This window comes from Notamacropus eugenii, chromosome 7 (assembly GCF_028372415.1).
Source record: "Notamacropus eugenii isolate mMacEug1 chromosome 7, mMacEug1.pri_v2, whole genome shotgun sequence".
NCBI lineage: Eukaryota > Metazoa > Chordata > Mammalia > Diprotodontia > Macropodidae > Notamacropus > Notamacropus eugenii.
The window spans coordinates 128,470,313-128,489,973 of NC_092878.1; the positions used below are offsets into that span (position 1 = coordinate 128,470,313).

General features: G+C 37.2%; 1 protein-coding gene across 1 annotated transcript in view; it reads left to right on the forward strand.

Moving 5' to 3' along the window:
- BDH2 (3-hydroxybutyrate dehydrogenase 2) overlaps positions 1 to 18,308 on the forward strand; it is a 34,965-nt gene extending 16,657 nt beyond the window's left edge. The window contains exons 8-10 of the mRNA XM_072624926.1: positions 12,448 to 12,506; positions 12,795 to 12,887; positions 17,964 to 18,308. Coding sequence (XP_072481027.1) covers positions 12,448 to 12,506; positions 12,795 to 12,887; positions 17,964 to 18,017 — 206 coding nt within the window. The 3' untranslated portion in view covers positions 18,018 to 18,308. The remainder of the gene's footprint in view (positions 1 to 12,447; positions 12,507 to 12,794; positions 12,888 to 17,963) is intronic.
- The last annotated feature ends 1,353 nt before the right edge of the window (positions 18,309 to 19,661 follow it).

Genomic DNA, 19,661 nt, shown 5'->3' on the forward strand with positions numbered 1-19,661 from the left:
CCCCAACCTTCAAAAACTTGGCTTGATCCTACTTGCTCCTAATTTGATTTCATTTCTCTCCATTCTTTCCCTTTCTAATTCCCAGAGTCTTCTGCTCTTCTGGTCTCCACTACTTACCACCCATTGACTTCTTATTCTGTTGTAATATGGCTTTTCACCTGAGAAATTACTGAACCTGTTCTCTCACACATTGCCAATGATCTTTTAATTGCTAAATCTGTTGGTCTTTTCTGTGTTTGTGTACCTTGATGTTTTTGACTTGAAGGCTGAGCACACCTTCCTCCTAGATATTTGTCCTATCTCAGCATCTGTGACCTCTTTTCTCCTGGTTCACCTCAGCTCTGACCTCAGTCTCATTTGCTGGTCTGTCATCCATGTCCCATCCCTCTTCATGGCTGTATTCAACTCTTTTCTCATTTCTTGCTCTCTCCTTCTATCTCATCTGTTCAGTTATTATCATTCTGCAGATATCTCCCAATCTACTTCTAACCCTAATCTCTATAATTCTAGTCTCACGTTATCAGTTGTCAGTTGGACTTCTAAATCTAGAAGTCCCAATGGCACCTTTAACTCAACATGTCAAACAACTCACTTTTATTTAATGCTTTAAGGTTTACCAAGCATTTTCTTTACAATAGCACAGTGAGGGAAAAAGATCTTTTTTATTGGGGGGAGGGGGATTTTTTTAGATCTGTGATTTCACTGATGTAATAAACTCCCTTCAAGGAAACTCCTCTGCAAATCGGCAAAATGTTTAGAACCAGGAACCCATCCTTTATTTAAACTTTACTATTTTTATTGAGGGCAGCATCATCCTCCCTATCTCCTACCAGCTATATTGCTTTTAGATTTCTTTGAACTTCTTCATCACCTTCCTGCTTTAGGAAACTTATCCTTGGGAAACCTGATTACCCTGTAAGATGGATTCAGCTTTGCTTTGATATGCATACCTCTTTAGTACCCACTGATTTAACCCTATGACTGGGTGGTGGAACCATGGGCTCCAGAGACTCCATTTAAGGAGGGGGGCCTAGTACAGTGCTCTCCTCACTTCCTATCAGCCATACTGTTGCTGGTCTTCTTTGAACTTCTCTATCATGCAAAGGGCACCTTCTTCTTGCCCCCCTTTTAGTTTCCTTTTGTGTGTATCTTTCCACCATTAGATTATAAATTCCTTCAGAGCAGGGATTGTCTTTCTTTTTATTTGCATTTGTATCATCAAGACTTAGCACTGTGGTTGGCTCAAAGTAAGTGCTTAATAAATGTTTTGGGTTATTGATTATCTTGGACTATCCCCTCTTTCACTGCCACCTATATCCAATCAGTTGCCAAATCCTGTTGATTTTTTACCTCCACAATGGGTCTCATCCATGGCCTTCCCTCTACTCACATTGCAACCACTCTAGTTGAGGTTCTCATCTCCTCTCACCTGAACCATCATCATAACCTAATCAAACTTCCCGCCTCCATTCTGTCCACCCTCCAGTCTCTCCTCCACATAGCTGCCAAAGTAATATTCCTAAGGAGCAGGTTTAACCCTGTCATTCCCCTGCTTTATTTAAAAAACCTTTAGCCAATACAAAATCTATTATTTAAGGAACTCCATATCCCCAACCTCTCATTCCAGACTCATTTCAGATTTCTTCCTTTCACATACATTCCAGCCAAACTGTATTCCTAGTCTTTCTCTGAACCCCACATTTACTTCTTTCTTCCCCTCCTCCTGTCCCACACTCTCATGCCCTCTTGACTAGAATATACTTCCTCTTGAAATCTACTTAGAAGTATCTGATTTGGAGGCTCTTGTTAAGTCATGACAACAAGCATTTATTATGTAGTAGACATGATGCTAAGGACTGGGAGTACAGAGGTAACTATTTTAGCCTCTCTCCATTTCTCCTATACTTATACATCATCTTGATATGGCAGTGACCCTGTGCACAAATTCTGGTAGGTTCTGTCAAACAGGAAAGTCTTTGAGTATAATCTCAGCAGCTGTTGGTCTACTGGTCTGCTGTTGGAGGACCACTGAAGTCAAGAATGGAGAAGTCACATTTGCATACAACTCATGTTGTATACAAAGCATCTTCACATTCATTTTCTTTTTGGTACCAATAGTAGGTCTCCTCATTGTTCTAGTTAGGTAATTGACAGTCAAAGAGGTTAAATGACTTTCACATGGTCCATGGTCCTGTGGCTAGCAATCATGAATCATGGAGCCAGGTCTTCTAATACTCAGTCTAGTGCTAGGTTATTTAATTTGAATTTGAGGGGTTTTTTTCCTTCTTAATCTTGTTCTAACTCAAATATTGTGCAGCTTCTAAGAGTAATTTAACTTAGCTGGTGTCATACCACCTAATGATAGGGATAAGTCCTGTGACTTCATTGATGTAAATGTTTCTCAGATGAGAAGATTCACTCTTGAAATGCAACTGTCCTCTGCAGCTTATGGTCTTAAGAGAGTTGGCTAGCAGAAGACATGTCAGACTCACACTCATAAAACTTGGAGCGAGGCCAACCCAATTAAAATGTAATTGAGAAATATTTGACAAAATAAATGAAAAGACAGTAAAGACAAATAATGATAATTTGTGGTTTTCTAAGTAAATATACAGCTTATAGGGATAGGACTCTATTTTTATTTAAACTTGAGACCACTGGGCACTGAGAGGTTGTAATTTGCCCAGGATCACATAGCCAATAGGTTTTGAACCCAGGACTTAAACTCTTGTCTTCCTGGCTCTCCAGCCTTTACATCATACTGCCTTTCTCCTCTACTAAGGAATTCTATTTTTCTATAAAAAGCACAGGTACTTAGAGCATATGTTAGGTAGTATGACATAACAAGAACTGCTAGATATGAAGTCAGAAGACCCTAGTTCAAATTCCAACTCTACTCCATCTTAGTCATAGTTATACGACTATTTATTTGATTTCTCTGTAACACAGTTACTTCATCTATAAAATGAGGGAATTGTAATTAAAACAGATTGCATAAACTAAGATTACATACATTATTGGAAGAAGTCATGTTTTTAGTTATTTATCTTTCTCACAAGAAAAAGTACAGGGGGAAGGTAGAAATAATTGGAAAATTCAAGACAAAAGTTGTCATTAAAATAAGGTGAGTGTAAGGGTGGAGCTCTATTAATTATACCACTTCACTTTAAAGTAATTGCCTTTTTTAGGTAAGAATGCTTCTTGATTGAATTAATCAATTCAGACTGAGTATGAATAGGGCCTGTACACCTCCTTGAATCAATCAAAGTCACTGCATTTTAGGACACTCCTCTGGAACTTAGATTGAAGGGAACGCTGGTAGGTTCTCATCAACAATAAAGACTGGAGTACAGCAAGGTTTTCCATTGGAGGACAAGTATAGTAAGAAGTAGAGAGGTCATGTTTGAATGCAACCTTATTTTATATTTTACAAAGCACTATCTCTGAACCTGGAGGCAGCTAGATTGCATAGTGAGTAGAGTCTTGGAGTTGGAGTCAGGAAGACCTAAATTCAAATCCTGCCTCAGATACTTACCAAATGCATAACTTTAAAGGGCTCCATTCAGATCAGCTTCAAGCCCCCGACAACATGCTCTGGACAAGTCCCTTCACTTCTTAGCACACCACCAGTCATTTAACCTCTATCATTCTCCATTTCTTCTTCATAATCATAACACCCACTCCACAGGGTTGTTGTGGGGATCAAATAAGATAACAATGCTTTGCAAACCTTAAAGCTATATGTAAGTGCTAGTAGCTATTATGGTTATAGATTTCAAGACTGGAAGCTAGGGGGAAGGAAAAGAATTGTGCAAGGCTGAGTCAAACTAATATAATCTGTTTTATTACTTAAATGTTTTTGGTGACCTACCAGTGGATTAGCTGGAGATACATAGAAATATAAATTAAAGCAGGAAGCCTTATCTCTTTGTAAAGATTGGAATTTTTCTAACTTGGGATTCAGAGATAGTATAGTTGAGTTCATGAGTTTTCATTTAAAATAAACTCCCTAAAGCCTCAGAGAAGGGGGAGCCATGTGGACCTCAGGCGCCATTATATTGCTCCTAACCCAGCTAATGACTAATGTAAGGTGTTACAAGAAGATTTGGATTCATGGCTTTTAATATGTCTTCTAGCTCTAAATCTATAATTTGATGAATCCCTGCTTCTTGTAGTTATCCTTATCTTAAGAAAGCTTACATGTGGGGCTGAGCTACTCTAAACTGGACATTCAATTGGCGGTGCTGCCAAGAGGGCTAACAGTATGTTACTACATAGCACTTAATTTAAACCACAGCAGATCTCACATGACTCTGGTCAGCACTTATTGGTTAAAGTAGACAGCAATACACACAAACCTCTTAAAGTGTCAGAATTTTCTGAACTTAGGCAAATTCTTTTCCTTGATGGAAAAGTTAAATTAATTGCTGCAAGTGTCTGGAGAAAGAAGAAGAACTGTAATTCATCATATTCCAAATTATCTAGGAGCATCCAACTATTTGTAGGTGCTCATTGTACAGGGAGATGAGTAACAAAAGCTATTTGGAGAATGTGATTCTTACGGCAAGTGGTACTTTCAAAAGCATTTGGATTGGTTATAATGTGATAATTCATTAAATCAGGTGACATAAGAATGAACACCTTAAAACATTGTGTCTGGAAAGAACTTAGAGATGTGAATATAGGGATGACTATTTAAGAACTCTATGGAAAATATCTGAGTTGGAACTGAGAATCCTGTCAGCTTATTACCTGCTTTGATGTCATACAACAGAAGGAGTATGTTCTCTTGATTGGGATATTAACATGAAGCCAGGAATCTGTATAGTAGCTTTTATTTAATGTTCATTTTCACCAGCAGTCATAATCAAGTATGAAATTAACAAAGATTAGTTAGTTACATATTTTGAGAGCAAGAAGAGACTACTAGGTACTAGGGAGGATGGAAGAATCTGTTTCCTCACCTATAAGATGAGGGGGTCTTCTAGATCTAAATATATAACTATACTGCCTCAAGAATGTAGCATTGACAGGCTAATGAGTGTCATAAATTAAATTCAGGATCATATGAGGGAACATCTGTACTTGGCCTCCTATTTGTACCAATATGAAAAAAGAATCATAATGGAAAGACTGTTGGACATGACAGGAGAGGTAGGTCCAGGGGTGTGGTGGAACTAGGTTGCAAGAGCTTAAATTGTCAGTATGAACATTTACACTTTAAAAAAATCAGAAAATGAGACAAATCAGGGATTGATTTATTATTTTTTGTTTATCTAGACTTAATAAAGTGATGAGAAAATGTTAGTAATGTAGATTAAACTGAAAAGTATACCATGCACACAGTTTCCTCCCTACAAAGTAAGCTGTTAAATATTTACCAGCACATCCCTAGGTAAGTCTTTATCCTGCACTGATGCTTGACCAGCTGTTTGACTATGGGCAAATCAGTTAACCTTCTTAAGTCTTAATTCCAAGGTTATTTGCAGTCCCTAAATCACAAGGTTGCTGTGAGTTTTATAATCTTTAAAATGTTATATAAATGTGAGTTATTTATTATTATTACTGGTATGAGTGACCATTTATGGCCTTGGGTTTATTGGGAGACTAAAAGTCCATCTCCTAATTCCAGATCCAGTGCACTTTTCACTACAGCAGATTCCTAGGTCAGGGCTTTCATGGTCCAAACATGAAAGTTAATCCAGCTAGGACAGTAGTAGTCGAGTCAGGGCAGTAGTAGTAGTATTAGTAGTAGGAGTTTTGATGTCAGTCTTCCCACCCTGATTCAAGACAGATGATAAGTTCTGGAACAGTTCTGTGATATTGCCCTAAAAGTACATTTTGTACAGCCAACTCATGGGCTTTTCCCACTGGGAAAGCTTGGCATAATGAGAGAAAGCAAGGGCTCCATTCAGAAGATCAGTTTCAAGCCCCTTACAACATGCTCTGGACAAGTCCCTTCACTTCTTAGCACACCAAGCATTTTTCTAAGATGAGAAGATTATGTCAGCTAGGTGCTGATCTGTACTGGAAGAAGTTTCTTCAATGGGAATTCCCTATGCCCCTGAAATCTCAGGTCTAATCCAAAGAAAAAAGAGAAACTATTGTCTCTAAAATCGTCAGATATTTCTTCACTTCCCTTCAGCCGACCGTTGCCAAAGTCCTGCCCTCACAGGGGTGAATTATAGCCTTAGTCTTAGAAGAACAATGGCTCATGCTATGAGTCACATCTTCCAATCTTATTTAAAATCTTTTTTCCAGATCTGATTATTTCTGACTCTGTGGTCTAAAATTGTATTCAATTTCAAATGGTAATAAAATTGAACGCAGTGAGAGGAGTTGAACTGATAAGGTAAAAATGTAGTTAAACCTCTAATGTAGACACCATTAGAACTAAATTCATGATCACTAAACAGGTTTGGGGCTTTTTGTTTAGCAAACTGTTTCTTTAAAGGAAGCACAGATTTGCAAACTAGATTAGTGACATTTAAAGGCTTTGAAACTTTTGTCATTTGGTTAGAGAAACTGAGCATGTTTGGTGTGAAGAAGAAAAGACAAGGCAGAAGAGGAATAGAGAGGCTCCCTTTGGCTCCAAAGGGCAGAACCCAAAATATTGTGTGAAAGTAGCAAGGAGGCAGTTAGGCTTCCTAAAAATTACGAGACATCCGAAAGTGGAATGTGTTGCCTTGGGAGGCGGTCTATGCCTCCTCCTTGGAGGTCCTTTTGGGTATGGGCTGCACTAAAGGGGCTCTGAGATCCTTTCCAGCTTTGAAATCCTATGCATCTGTGTTTCAGTTTTTGAAGTATTGTTATCTTAATTTTTTGAGAATCTCTCAAATAAGATTTTAATTAGCATTTCGTGTTTTTATTTGTGAATAGATATATTAAAAGCATTTCAAGGAATTGAGGGATTGATTCTCACAGTATCTGAAGGATACCAAAGGCATGGAAAAACATCTTAGGTCTTATTACTATGTTTAAAAAATAAAAAAGCTAGCAATAGAATATCATTAAATACTGTCCTATGAGCTGATTTTCCCATCTCTATAAAATGTTTATGAGAATTATCTGCACGCACAGGGAGGACATCCCTAATGAGGGTATTTAAAAGGTACAGACAAGGTTTCTTAAGGAATATTCCACAGTAAACTTCATCTTAATCATTTACCATCTTTACACAATTCATTGAAAGGTTCAGAAAATTCTAGCCCCCACTGTGTATATATCTTATTGTTTGTTGATCAAAAAGAAAAATTGGTAAGCACAAGGTGTCTCCAGTACATAAGCCAACATGCACAAGATTCTTTGAAAGACATAAAAACAGATATATAACTTATTTGATGATGTACTGATAACTAGCATCTATGAAGGCATTAAAAAAAGATGTACACTCACCAAAGGTGTTTGCCATGGTCACAAAGGAGATCCAATGTAAAGTGAAAATGAAAGATTTCTTATTCAGGGATTCTAATCTGGGGCCCATGAACTATACATAAGTATTTTGATATAATTGGTTTCCTTTGTAATTTTATGTATTTTATTTTATGCATTTAAAAACATTATTTTGAGAAGGGGCCATAGGCTTCACCAGACAACCAAAGGGACCCATGACATAATAATTATCATTTATACAGAGCAATTTGATCATCTCTGATGAGGTGGGTGCCATTATTATCCCTATTTTATGGATTAGGTAAATAAGGCTGAAAAGAGGTTAAGCCACTTACACTGGGTTGGTCACACAGTTAGGAAATATCTGAAGGTGGATTTGAAATCAGGTGTATTGATGGTGGAGTCATCCAGCTATTCTTGCTGGGAACTGCAAATGGACAATAAATGAAGCCTAAAGTTGAATAGGAGAAATCAGACCGGAAATCTCAAGGTCATCTTTGCCAGAGGTGCCAAATACAGGGTCTACCAAGCTAGCTAAACCAGATTAAAATTGGGAAACAGTCAACAAAGTAAGTAAAAATACAATAAAACATAGCATTATATAACTAAATATGTTGCTTGTGGCCCCATTTCTATTTGATTTTGACACCTCTGATCTTAAGATCTTGACTACAATCTTAATGTGCTTTTGAACAAAAGAACACCTTTTTAAACACCAATAATCTTTTAACAAATTTTATAGTTGTAAGACTTGAAACTCTGTGGTCTCTGAAGAAATGGAAATAAGTATCATCTTATAGGCAACTACAATATATTATTAACAGAATTGTAAAGAAGAAACAGTCTGAATAAATGTTTATTAAGCATGAGAATTAAAAGGTATCAGCAGCAGACAGGTGGCACAGTGGATAGAACACCTCAGACTCTTAGTATATGTGTCCGGCCTTTGGGCAAGTATTCAAGCACTTTCAGTCTCAGTTTCTTCACCTATGAAGTGGAATAATAATATCTACATCTACTTCCCAGGATTGTTGTTTACAACCAAATCAAATAAGCTTTTAAGTGTAAACTACACATTTAAGTGTAAAATAAATTTTTTTAAGATTTATGATTCACTCAATTTTTCTTTTTTTAACTGACTCAGACATCAGCTCCTTTCTGAGTAGTTTTAATTAGTGAAGCTTTATGGGGAAGAAAGGCAAAGCCTTAAAAAACATTCCACTTAATTGTTCTCCAATACTCCTAGCAATCATGAAAAATGCCTGAGTATCCAGTTACCAGAAAGGGAGAGCAGGGCAAAATTCACAGAGACCTCTATAGTATGGGAATGTTTTTCTTTCTGTCTTAACCAAGTAACTGCTATTGTGGTCAAAGCCTCTCTCTTAGAAGAAAAGCTGAAGAGGCTCAGGGAAGTGAAATGTTGCTTAATGTCAAAACAAAGCAGAAAAAAGATCTGAAGAGGGAGAAGGCAATACTGACGTTTGTGAGGGGATGAGAGGATAGAAAAATGAAATAAAGGAGAAAGGGAAAAACAATGGCTAATAAGAGCTAACATTTATAGAATGCTTTAAGGTTAGCAAAGTGCCATAATTAGATAATTAGATTATCTCATGCACCACTGTCCACTTATGAGTAGTCACAAAAGCACAAATGATAACGCCAGAAGAAATCTACAGAGGATTTCTAAGGATTATGAATCTTGGGCAAGAAACTGGTTCTTAGATTGGTAGAAGTGGAATGATTTCTTGAAACTTACAATTGAAAAGAAATTTGGGGGTCATGTAGCCCATCCTCCAATAGAGTTAGGATTATTGAGGTCACAGGAAAGGAGTAATGTAATGAAAATGGCTACTTTGCTAACTCAATAGTATGGTTAATGTTAAATTCCTGTAATTGCCATGATTTACAAGCATCATGTCATTCATAACTAATCCTGTTTAGTGCATTTCACTAGGGAAAGTCAACCCAAGAGGGTTTAGAAACCCTCCAAAAAAAAAGATTTCTGATGAGGGGGAAAATTGTAGTTCTTCACTTTTCTTGTGTCATGCACCTCTCTGGAGTCTGTTAAAGTCTATGGACCCCTTTTCAGAATCATGTTTTTAAACGTACAAAATAAAATATATAAGATCGCAAAGGAAACCAATTAAATTTAAGTGTCATCAAGAAATTTTTTTAAAAAACAGGTTTATGAATCTCAGAGTAAGAACCCCTGACCTAAAGAGAGTCGACTTATTTTTTTTAGTATATACTCAGAAATTTTTTTAAAAGAGGAAGAAAGGGTATCAACAGGTATGGTATGGAGCTGTAAGAGTGATGTCAAGTGTATTAAAGTTCAGAATGAGCTAAGTCTGGCTAGGAATGTGAAGGACCAAAAAAGGGGGGGGAGGAATTTTAGTTACATTGGGGAAAAAGAAGAATTTTAAAAGACATAGAAATATATCTCAGGGCAGATAGGATGCTAATAACAGATAAAAAAGAGAATTTCATTTGCTTCTTGTTCCTGCCAAGGGGAACTATCTTTGTACTGGAAAAGGCAAAAATGACTTGTAAAGAATTGAGACAAATGGGGGGGGAGGGAGGTGAGGGAGACAGTAAGAAATCATCCAGGTGCCCCTGGTGAATTTCCATCACCAGGCTAAATGAATTATGTTCTAGAGTACAGAAAGAATTAGTGCAGGGCTTCTGAAATTTTCTTTTCTTATGGACTCCTTTGGCAGTCTGGTTAAACCTATGGACCACTTTTCAGAATAATGAATTTTTAAATTTATAAACTGAAGGAAATAGTAAATTTCAGTTAGAAGTTAATGGAAATAAAGGTGTCATATTTCTGGACTCCCTTGAAATCTATGCATATCTATTCAGTGTGATGGCTGAGCCATTGTCAATGATCTTTAAAAAAAAAAAAACATGGCAAATGGGAGAGAGGGGGCTGTAGGAGTGGAGAAGAGAAAAGTCTTAACTCTTAAAAAGTGGAAGGAGGTGAAACTGGAAAACTGTAGACCAGTGAGCTTGACTTTGACTCTGGACAAAATTCTAATACCTATTAATTATGAAAAGAGTACTTGGAAAATGTCTAGAAAAAGAAGCATTCACAAAGAGAGGCAACCAGTATGGTTCCAATGAAAACAGGTCTTTTGCCTAGTTTTCTAAATTAATTTTTTTTCAGCTATCAAGTATTGATTTACTTTCTCTCCTCACTGAAAAGAAGAAAAATCAAATCCTATAATAAATACACAGAGACAAGCAAAACAAATTCCCATATTGGCCATGCCCAAAAGTGTGTGTCTCATTCTACACATTTAGTCTTTTACTTTTCTGTTAGGAGGTCAGAAGCATTCTTTACACCTGTCCTCTGGAATCAGGATTGATCATTGCACTGATCTTAAGTCTTTTACAGTTGTTGGGTTTTTTTAATGCTCTTATAGTATAAACTGTTCACCTGGTTTTGCTCACTTAGCCCTGCATCATTTCATACAAATATTTCTAGATTTCTCTCTCTAAAGCTCCCTTTCTCAATAATATTCCATCCATTCCTTTATCATAATTTGTTCAGCCATTCCCAATTGATGGGCGCCCCCTGAGTTTCCAGTTCTTTTTCATGTCTTTGAGGTCTAGGCCTGATAGGGGTAGTAACTTTGGAGGCATATTGTCAAATTTCTTTTTTAAAAAATTGTTTCATTTATTTTTTTCTTAATTACATGTAAACCCCAAATTTCTTTGCAGAATAAATAGAACAATTCACAGTTCCACCAACAGTGCGTTAATGTTCTAATTTTCCATCAGCTCCTTACTATTACTTCATCATCTGTATATTATCCTATACTTTACACTTCTTTGAAATGTCCAGTGCATAGTGTAGAGCCTTACAAGGTCATTCCCCTAGTCAATAGGTCTGAAACCAATATATCCCTTATGAGGTTTGCTTCCTGTGTGTAAGTGTCAGTTCTACAATGACCAGATTGCTCTGTACAGTGTACAGGGACATTTTTTTAATGTCACTTCAGAAATAGTCAGCAAAATTTCAGCCACATCACTATCATATCATTTAATTAACTAGTCTAGGTTATAAGAGTTTCATTAGGAAATTTTGATGTAAAATTGTGGCTTATCAAAAAAAGAAAAAAAAATTAAAATATTCTATGGATCCTACGTTTTTCATGCTATTTTTGCAGAGGTGATAGATGTAGGCTAAATGGATATTTAACACACCAGAAAGAGTCAAAGATTGGGGCCCAGAAGATGGCAGAGCTTAGAGGATCATTGATTTAGAGCCAGAGCTACAACACTTTCTGAATAGGGGGCATGAACTGGTACCCTGCCCTCCTCATCATAATCCTGGAAGATGCCAGTGGTTAGCACCTTGAATGTCAGAGCTTTGAAGTCCATGTATATGCCTGCCCTAGAAGGACTTTCAAACAAAACAAGAAAATTTCCACAAGAAGAGAGATGCCAACCCAAAACCAATCCTTTGAAAACAATAAGTGCATTTCCTACCACCCCTGGCAGCACTTACAAGTCTAAAAAGAAGCTGATGGGTGAAGACTATTTCACTTTCCAGATCCAAGGTTACCACCTCTATGATTGCTCCAGGAACTGAATGAAACCTTGGAACTGAAACGGGCCCATAGGGGAAAAAACTGTGAGGGGTGCAGTCTGCATTGCAACTGAGAGAAGTCCACAAGAGGATATCCCACCCCCTGTCAGGGCAAAAGACGAGCTTAAAAAGTAAAGTTCCTGGCTCCAACCAACATAAACATCTCCAGATTAGATTCTGTTTTTCTACTTGCAACCTTTCCTCTGAAGTCTCACCTTTGGCTATTCCCAATGTTCAGCCTTCCTCCATCTTCCAGCCTCAAAAAATATTATGGGGGAAGAGAGCCTGAATCTCTGTTCTGCCTTCTCTCCATTAGGCCATATAAAGGAACTTATCCTCACCACTGGAAAAGGACTTTAGAGCTTTAAATGAATGACATAATGATATTGAAGTTACAATTCCCAATGTTGTTTGTCAGTGTCCTAACTGAGGGTTCTGCTGAATCTTTCACCTTCTTTTAGGAACTGTTAATACTCCTTCTCTGCATGACAGAATCCAGGCTAGTCCAGACCCCAAAAAGGTAATTATGCTTTTCTCAATAATTTTTGTTTTTTATACATCTTGGCAAAATCTAGCCCTTTTCTGAATCACTGCTGCTCTTGTTAGCAGTGGCTGAATAATCCAGTTTAGTGGTTTGGGATAAAAAATGTAATGAGCCAAACTTTTCTGTATCATGCGTCATCTATCGTTGCCATGAGCCTGTGTATAGGTTCCTTTTGCTATTCTTGCCTTTGACATGACACAAAGTTCCATGGACATGTTTTGGTTTGTGTTATTGATTGTTCCTGCAAATGATCTGTGTCCACAGGCAATGGACGATTTCTTGAAGAGACAGAAGACAGGAAGACTGGCGACCGCGGAAGAGGTGGCGCACTTATGTGTATATTTGGCCTCTGATGAAGTGAGTGCTTCTTCTCCTGGGGAATGGGTCCCTCACCTCTGACAATCTGCCCACTAAAAATGACATTTTTAGGGAACTTGCAAACTTCATGGTACTGTAGCACCCCAAAAAGGCCAAGCTGCAATATAGTTTGTTCAAGGAAAAGCCAGCAAACTCATTGTTTTGATTCAGGCCTTTACCTCTTCCTCACTGCCTTTCACTTTTCTCAAAGTGAAATTAATGGTTCAAAACAATAAAGCAGTCATCACATAGTGCTCTAGATTTAGAGTTGGGAAGGATCTTAAAGGTCATCAATTCTAAACTCACTCATTTTGCAGATGAGAAAACTGACACTCAGAAAGTTTAAGCAACTTGTCCAGGGTTATACAGTTAGTAAATATCCAAGGCAGAACTTGAACTCAGATCTTGCTGACTTCTACCTTCAGTGCTCTAACCACTGAACCATGAAGCTGCCTCCCATGACAATTAGCAAAAATTTCACAATTATGTAAGCCATAATAATTAACCTCCTACATAATGAGGACTTTGAGTTTAGCCAGTCTGAGAGAACCATTTTAATTATCCCCAGGAGATATGTTTGACTCATAAGATTTATAGCTGGAGAGGAGAGGGGTCAGGAGAGAGTGGTTTGTTTAGGAAAATTCCACCATTCAGTTTCCAACCGATATGTGGAAATGACTACTAATATTTTTCTTCCACTCTATATTGACAGCTTCCTGTCCAAATTTTCCTTAATAACCAGTATTCATTTTTCTAAGTAGTATGGAACTAAGAAGAAGAAAAGAATCTAATAAGACTCTAAAAGATGCTTTCCCTTTCTATATTACATCTTTTATTGTTAAGTGATTAGAGAACACAACATCATCAGCTATCATGCTAACTCAATGGTCAAGGAGCTAAACATGGAAAAATAAAAGTATGTGTGTGTGTGTTTGTACTTCGTTGCAAAGAAGACCATACCATGACAGAAATGATGACATGACTTGCCCTTGACTTTGTTTTGAGTGAGGGAGGACTGTGCAGGTCACCAGCCTCACTGCTCCTCCAGAGCCATCTGAATCCAGTGACCAGATATTCATCAGGATGACTGGAGATGACCCAGGATGAGGCCATTGGGGTTAAGTGACTTGCCCAAGGTCACACAGCTAGTGAACTCAGGTCCTCTTGACTCCTGCACTGGTGCTCTCTCCACTGCACCACCTAGCTGCCTCTCCAAAAAAGGCTTACAGTGGAGGGTGGAATTGTGGAATTAGCACCTGATGGCAGGGAATTACCATATACCATTTGGTTATCAGAGAGACCTAAAACTGATTTAAATGAAAAAGAAGAGGTGGTCTGGTGTTGTAGAAAGAGTGTTGACTATGAGGGCAGAGGAGTTAGGTTCACATTTATCATTCTGAAACTTAGCATGAGATATTGAACAAGTTGTTGAGACCTCTCCAGGCTTCAGTTTTGTCATCTGAAAAATGAAAAGGTTAGATTTAGGGAATTTAGGGAACTTCGAAAGTCCTTTTTGGAGAACCTGTGATCCTTCTATTATCTCCAAAACTTAAAATGTGGAGGGGGGTGATCAGACAGATTCCTTAGAAAAATTATAAATGGAATAGGTACTTTGGGGTTTTCTTTCATTTCTTCATTGCTTTAGTGACTTTAATGAGTTCAGTGGTACAGGTATTCTGTCCATTGATGTAAATCACCACTCCTCTTTGACTAAGTAGAAAGTCTTAGTAAATCATTAGGGCTCAAAACTTGATCACCCTACAGACAATCTTAATTAGGCAGGTCTCCGACTAGTCTATCACTAAACCCAACCTTAAAGACTTTCCACCTGGGTTGGACCTTGCAGAATTTACATTGCTTTGAGCTTTAGCATCAGAGGAGGGTGTTTAGCATAAGGTCACTTCTCCATAGATTATAAAAATGGATGACTACTGTACCATTCATTACCAGAAAGGACAGTGGAAGCCGTTTGAAGAATGGAGGGCTGTATGCTCCTAGTCTGGCTTCCCTTTAAGATAGATCTAAAAGAATATTTTGAAACTTTTTTTTTGAGACTTCAACTCAGCAGTTGAATTGCATCTACAATACATTAGGACTTTGAGGGAAGGTAGGAAAAAAAAAGAACTAGCTTGTTTACATTTTCATTTATGTCTTTCACCTGATGTGTCTTAAAGAAATTATATATATAGTGTTTTTAAGCATAAGAGCCTATTTATTATAGGGATAGGGCCTGTATCTGTGATTTTGTTGTTATAGGGAACTTTCAGATGAAAAACTCCCTCTACCAATGCAAGTAAGCACTTTCTCTGCAACTTAAAATCTTGGAGAGTTGCCCTACACGCTGAGAAGTTAAGTGACTTACCCAGAGTCATATAGCCAAGGGTGTGTAAAAGTTGGCATTTGAACCAAATCTTCCTGGCTTTGAGACTGGCTCTCATCAATTCAGAATTTATGATAATAATGATATAAATGGAATGTTTTACCTTTTGTTAACAAACTCTTTAATTAGCATGAACTAATAATGAAAGTAAGTTAGATGTAAATTTAGGAGGTCATCCTTTTCACACATTCTCAGGGGCCTTAAAAGATCCATTTACATAAAAATAACTAATATTTTCGCTTTAAATCATGCTTTAATTATAAAACCAGTTTTTTACCTCATTGTCCTTTACTTTTCCCAAAAGGAAGTTAAGGGTCAAAAACCACAAAGTGGTCATCACACAGAATCCTAGATTTAGAGATGGGAAGGATCTTAGGGACCATCCAATACAACCCATGGATTTTCAGTTGAAGATGGTTATGAGATAATGCTTTGTGAGTCTAGAATGAATTATTGTGTGTGCTTAAAATACACATGTATACAAATGTACATATACATGTGCATATATGTGTGTATACATACGTTCCCAATATAAAATTATTCTGTTACTCTCCTCCCCTTATCTATTGAACAAGATGAACCTTCCAGAACTGGTCACAAGCACCAAATTTTCAAGTCTCAGTAGTACCTATGAACTCAAATTTGTCAGCTTGCACTAGGATACCTCCATTAACATTTAATAATAATAACTAGCACTTACATAGCACTTTAAGGTTTACAAAGCACTTCATATATGTTTAAGTCATTTAATTCATCTGTACTCCCCGAATAGTTTACGAAGGAAAGGCAAAACATTCCATTCATGTCATGATTATCATAAATTCTGAATTAATGAGAGCCTGTCTCAAATTTTCTACATTTGTATATACACATATGAAGCTATGGGTTTTTTAGAAAGTCCACAGAATTTCAAGGTTGGAAGGGACCTTGGCAGCCATCAAATCCAACTCATGCCTAAAAAGAAAGAATCATCGCTGCAACATACCCAATAAATCATCACTTTTGCTTACAGATCTCCCACTAGGGAGACCCAAGATTCTATTCCACCTTCAGATAATTACAAATATTAGGAAGATTTGTGTCCTCTGGACACAAATAAGTCTAATCCCTCTTCCGTAGGACAACTATTCAACTCCTTATGTACACCTATTGTATTCCTGCTAAATCTTCTCTTTTCTAGTTCCTTTAACTGATCTTTATTTGACATGGATTTAAGAGACTTCCGCTTCTTGGTTGCCTTCCTGGATCCTCTCCAGCTTATTAATATCTAAATTGTGGCACTCTGGACTCATAGGATCATAGATCAAAAGCTAGAAGGGATTTCCCAGGCCAACTAATCCAATGCCTTCATTTTATAGATGAGGAAACCTAGATGAGAGGTTAAGTGACTTGGCCACTGTCACACAGGTAGTAAGATTTAGAAGTGGGAGTCAAATTCAGATCCTATGCTCACTCATGTGTGTTCTCATCGTATACAATCTCTATTTGTGATAAAATGTATGTGTTTCACATGTGTTATAACATGTATAATACATAATATAATATATATCATATATAATTATTATGCATTGATATCATGATATATATAATATATAGTGTGTGTATACATATACTTATGAATTTGACCACTTCCAGATCTACCTAATTATGCTTTCTAGCCTGCATCTGTTCATCTTCTCTAAAAACATCTTATCATAATTGTTTTTCTTTTGTATCTTCATAATTTCTTTCCTGAGAGCTTCCCTGATTTTCCCTATAGAATTATAATTCATGGGATCTTGCCTGTCCAATCTTTGACCCCTCTGATATCTTCTTTCCCAAAATCTAAAGTGAATGATTAACTCTCCCTCACTTTACTTCTCTATCACAAACTCGAAGAGGGAGTGGTCACTTCCCCCCAAAATTCCTATCATTTCTACTCCAGCATTTACTCCCCACTTGTAGATAAGGACCAGACTCAGAATAGTTTCCCTTTGTTGGTTCTTAAAGGATGGAATTGTTACCAAGACAAGTCAGTAAATTAGCATATTCTCCGGAGAGCACTCCAACCAATGTTAAAGGAGTATGACACTGTTGCTACGGTACCATTACCAAGTGGTCTGTTTTATATTGGATATGCCATGGCAGCAAAGACTACCTGCCTAATCCTTAAAGTTCTGAGACTCCGTGACCATTCCTTATACTACTTCTAATCAGCCCTGATCAAATCACATTTCTGAATTTCCTTATTTACAAATCTCCAGGTAATGCTGCACCTTTTTTACACAATCTGTCACCCCCAGTTCATTGCACTGAGTGCATGAACCAAACTAAACTGTCCTTGAGAATTAAGGACACTAAGCAGAATTTGGGAATCCCTGAATATTGTACAAAACCACATAAGTTCAAAAGCTGGTTGTCAGCTAGTCCTGAAGAAGCTTGGTTTTCACAATTTAAAGAAAGCACATTATCTTTATCTTATAGGAAATTTTCAGGGAAAGTTGTAGTGACTCAAGTTAAAAAATCTGTAAAAACCAAGGCTTATCTGAGCATGAGACCTTATCAACATGGAATTGACGCAGAATGTCACTTGCTGAGTTACTGACACTAATTCTTGTATCTTAACTGCTGAGTGTTTTGAGTAACTGTGTGTGTGTTAGAAACACCAGGTAACATATCTGTTTAATCCTTCTTTTCCCCTGTTTTTATCTTTGCAGTCTGCCTACATGACTGGTAATGAAGTCATCATTGATGGAGGTTGGAGCTTGTGATTTCTGAATTGTAATGATGGAGAAGCTCCTTCCTAGTTACACTGAGCTCGGACATGAATAGTAAACATCTACCAAATTTATGTACCATTTTATAGTTTAAAATATCATACGTTTAAATTTTGTTGCTAAATAATGAATTTAATTAGCAATTTTTTATTCTTCATGTGAACATAAAGTGATAATATAGATTTAATTAGAAGATGTCTAATCTATTACACAATTCTGAAATATTCTTGATCTTTTTCTGTCTTGAACTTTTTTGATACTCAGATTAAAATTATGCTGTCCTCAGGTTTTTTTTAAGCTATGTGTCAGTTTTTTAAAAATTTCAATGAAAAGCAACCCGAAGTGGGATTAATATATTCATTGTCCTGCATGATTTTGGAAGCCCTTGTGATACCAGAAACAATGTAGGGAATTTTAGGTTATTACAGTTCTGTAGGTACACATTGCTCCCAAGCCCATGTGTTCTCTACCAACAAATCAGGCAAGAAACAAGTATTTAAGAGAAAAGTATTTAATGAGGACCCAATAGCAAAGTTAATAAGGGAAAATCAAATAGTAGAACCGTTCTCCACCTCCCCATATATGTTAGGGGATAATTTCCCATTACTCTTCACACTTCAAGAGTCAGGCTCATATGATTACGACACCTGCCATTGCCACTTAGGGCCCCTCATAGCTGAGATTCCTCTCTGCCCTCTGAGCTACCATTGACTGGAGGCTACTTCTACTATTCTTCTCAGGGAATGTTTTTATAATCACAACAGTTTTAGGTTTTTGGTAAATCCAGCATGTCACATCTGAATAGCCCACAAAAGAATCCTTTCCGGTTTTCTGAATTCAATTACCCCTTCTCAACAGGAATTACCCCATCCCACCTTCCTGATTAGTTTAAGGCTACTAAATTCTTTTTACCTCTAGTTTTGCCCCTGGGATCTTATGGTTAGGGCCATGAAAACTATCTTGAAGCTTCAAAAAACCTTTAGGAGAGGGATTGGTGGGGAGGTATCTTTGTCCTGTATTCCAGCTACAGGGGCAAAGGCCCTTCCTTTATTTTCTCCACAGTAAAAATTTGTAAATCAAACCAGGTACACCAGTATAGTTTATATATGTGCATCAAATATTCCATAATTTGCATATTGCAGAATTATAGGTACATTAACCCAAGATCATTGGCTATATGGCTAGTGTAAAAATTAGAAGAGTACACAGTATTAACAAATTCGTAAATCAATGCATGGTAAAGAAAAATCACTATTTATGGTAGATAATATACAAGGCCATATGTAATGTATACTTTGGGGCAGCACCATATGCATGCATAAAAAGATTAAGGGCTGACTACATTGAGTCTTCACCAACCACCTTTCTACCACCCCTTCAGCAGAATCTTTCTCCTGGATTTGTAAGGTATAAGGAAGTTAAACACTTTCCTCCTTGATCAGCTTCAGGCCAGGGACGTTGGAAAGTTCAGTTCTTGTTCTCTGAATAATGTAATACCCACCTTGGGCAGTGCCCTGAAAGATTACCATCAACTGCATGTGATTTCCCTTGTAAGAACTGATGCAGAGTGAAATGAGCAGAAGCAAGACAAATTATACTGTTACCTCAATGTTGCAAAAATTAACAATTTTAGACATA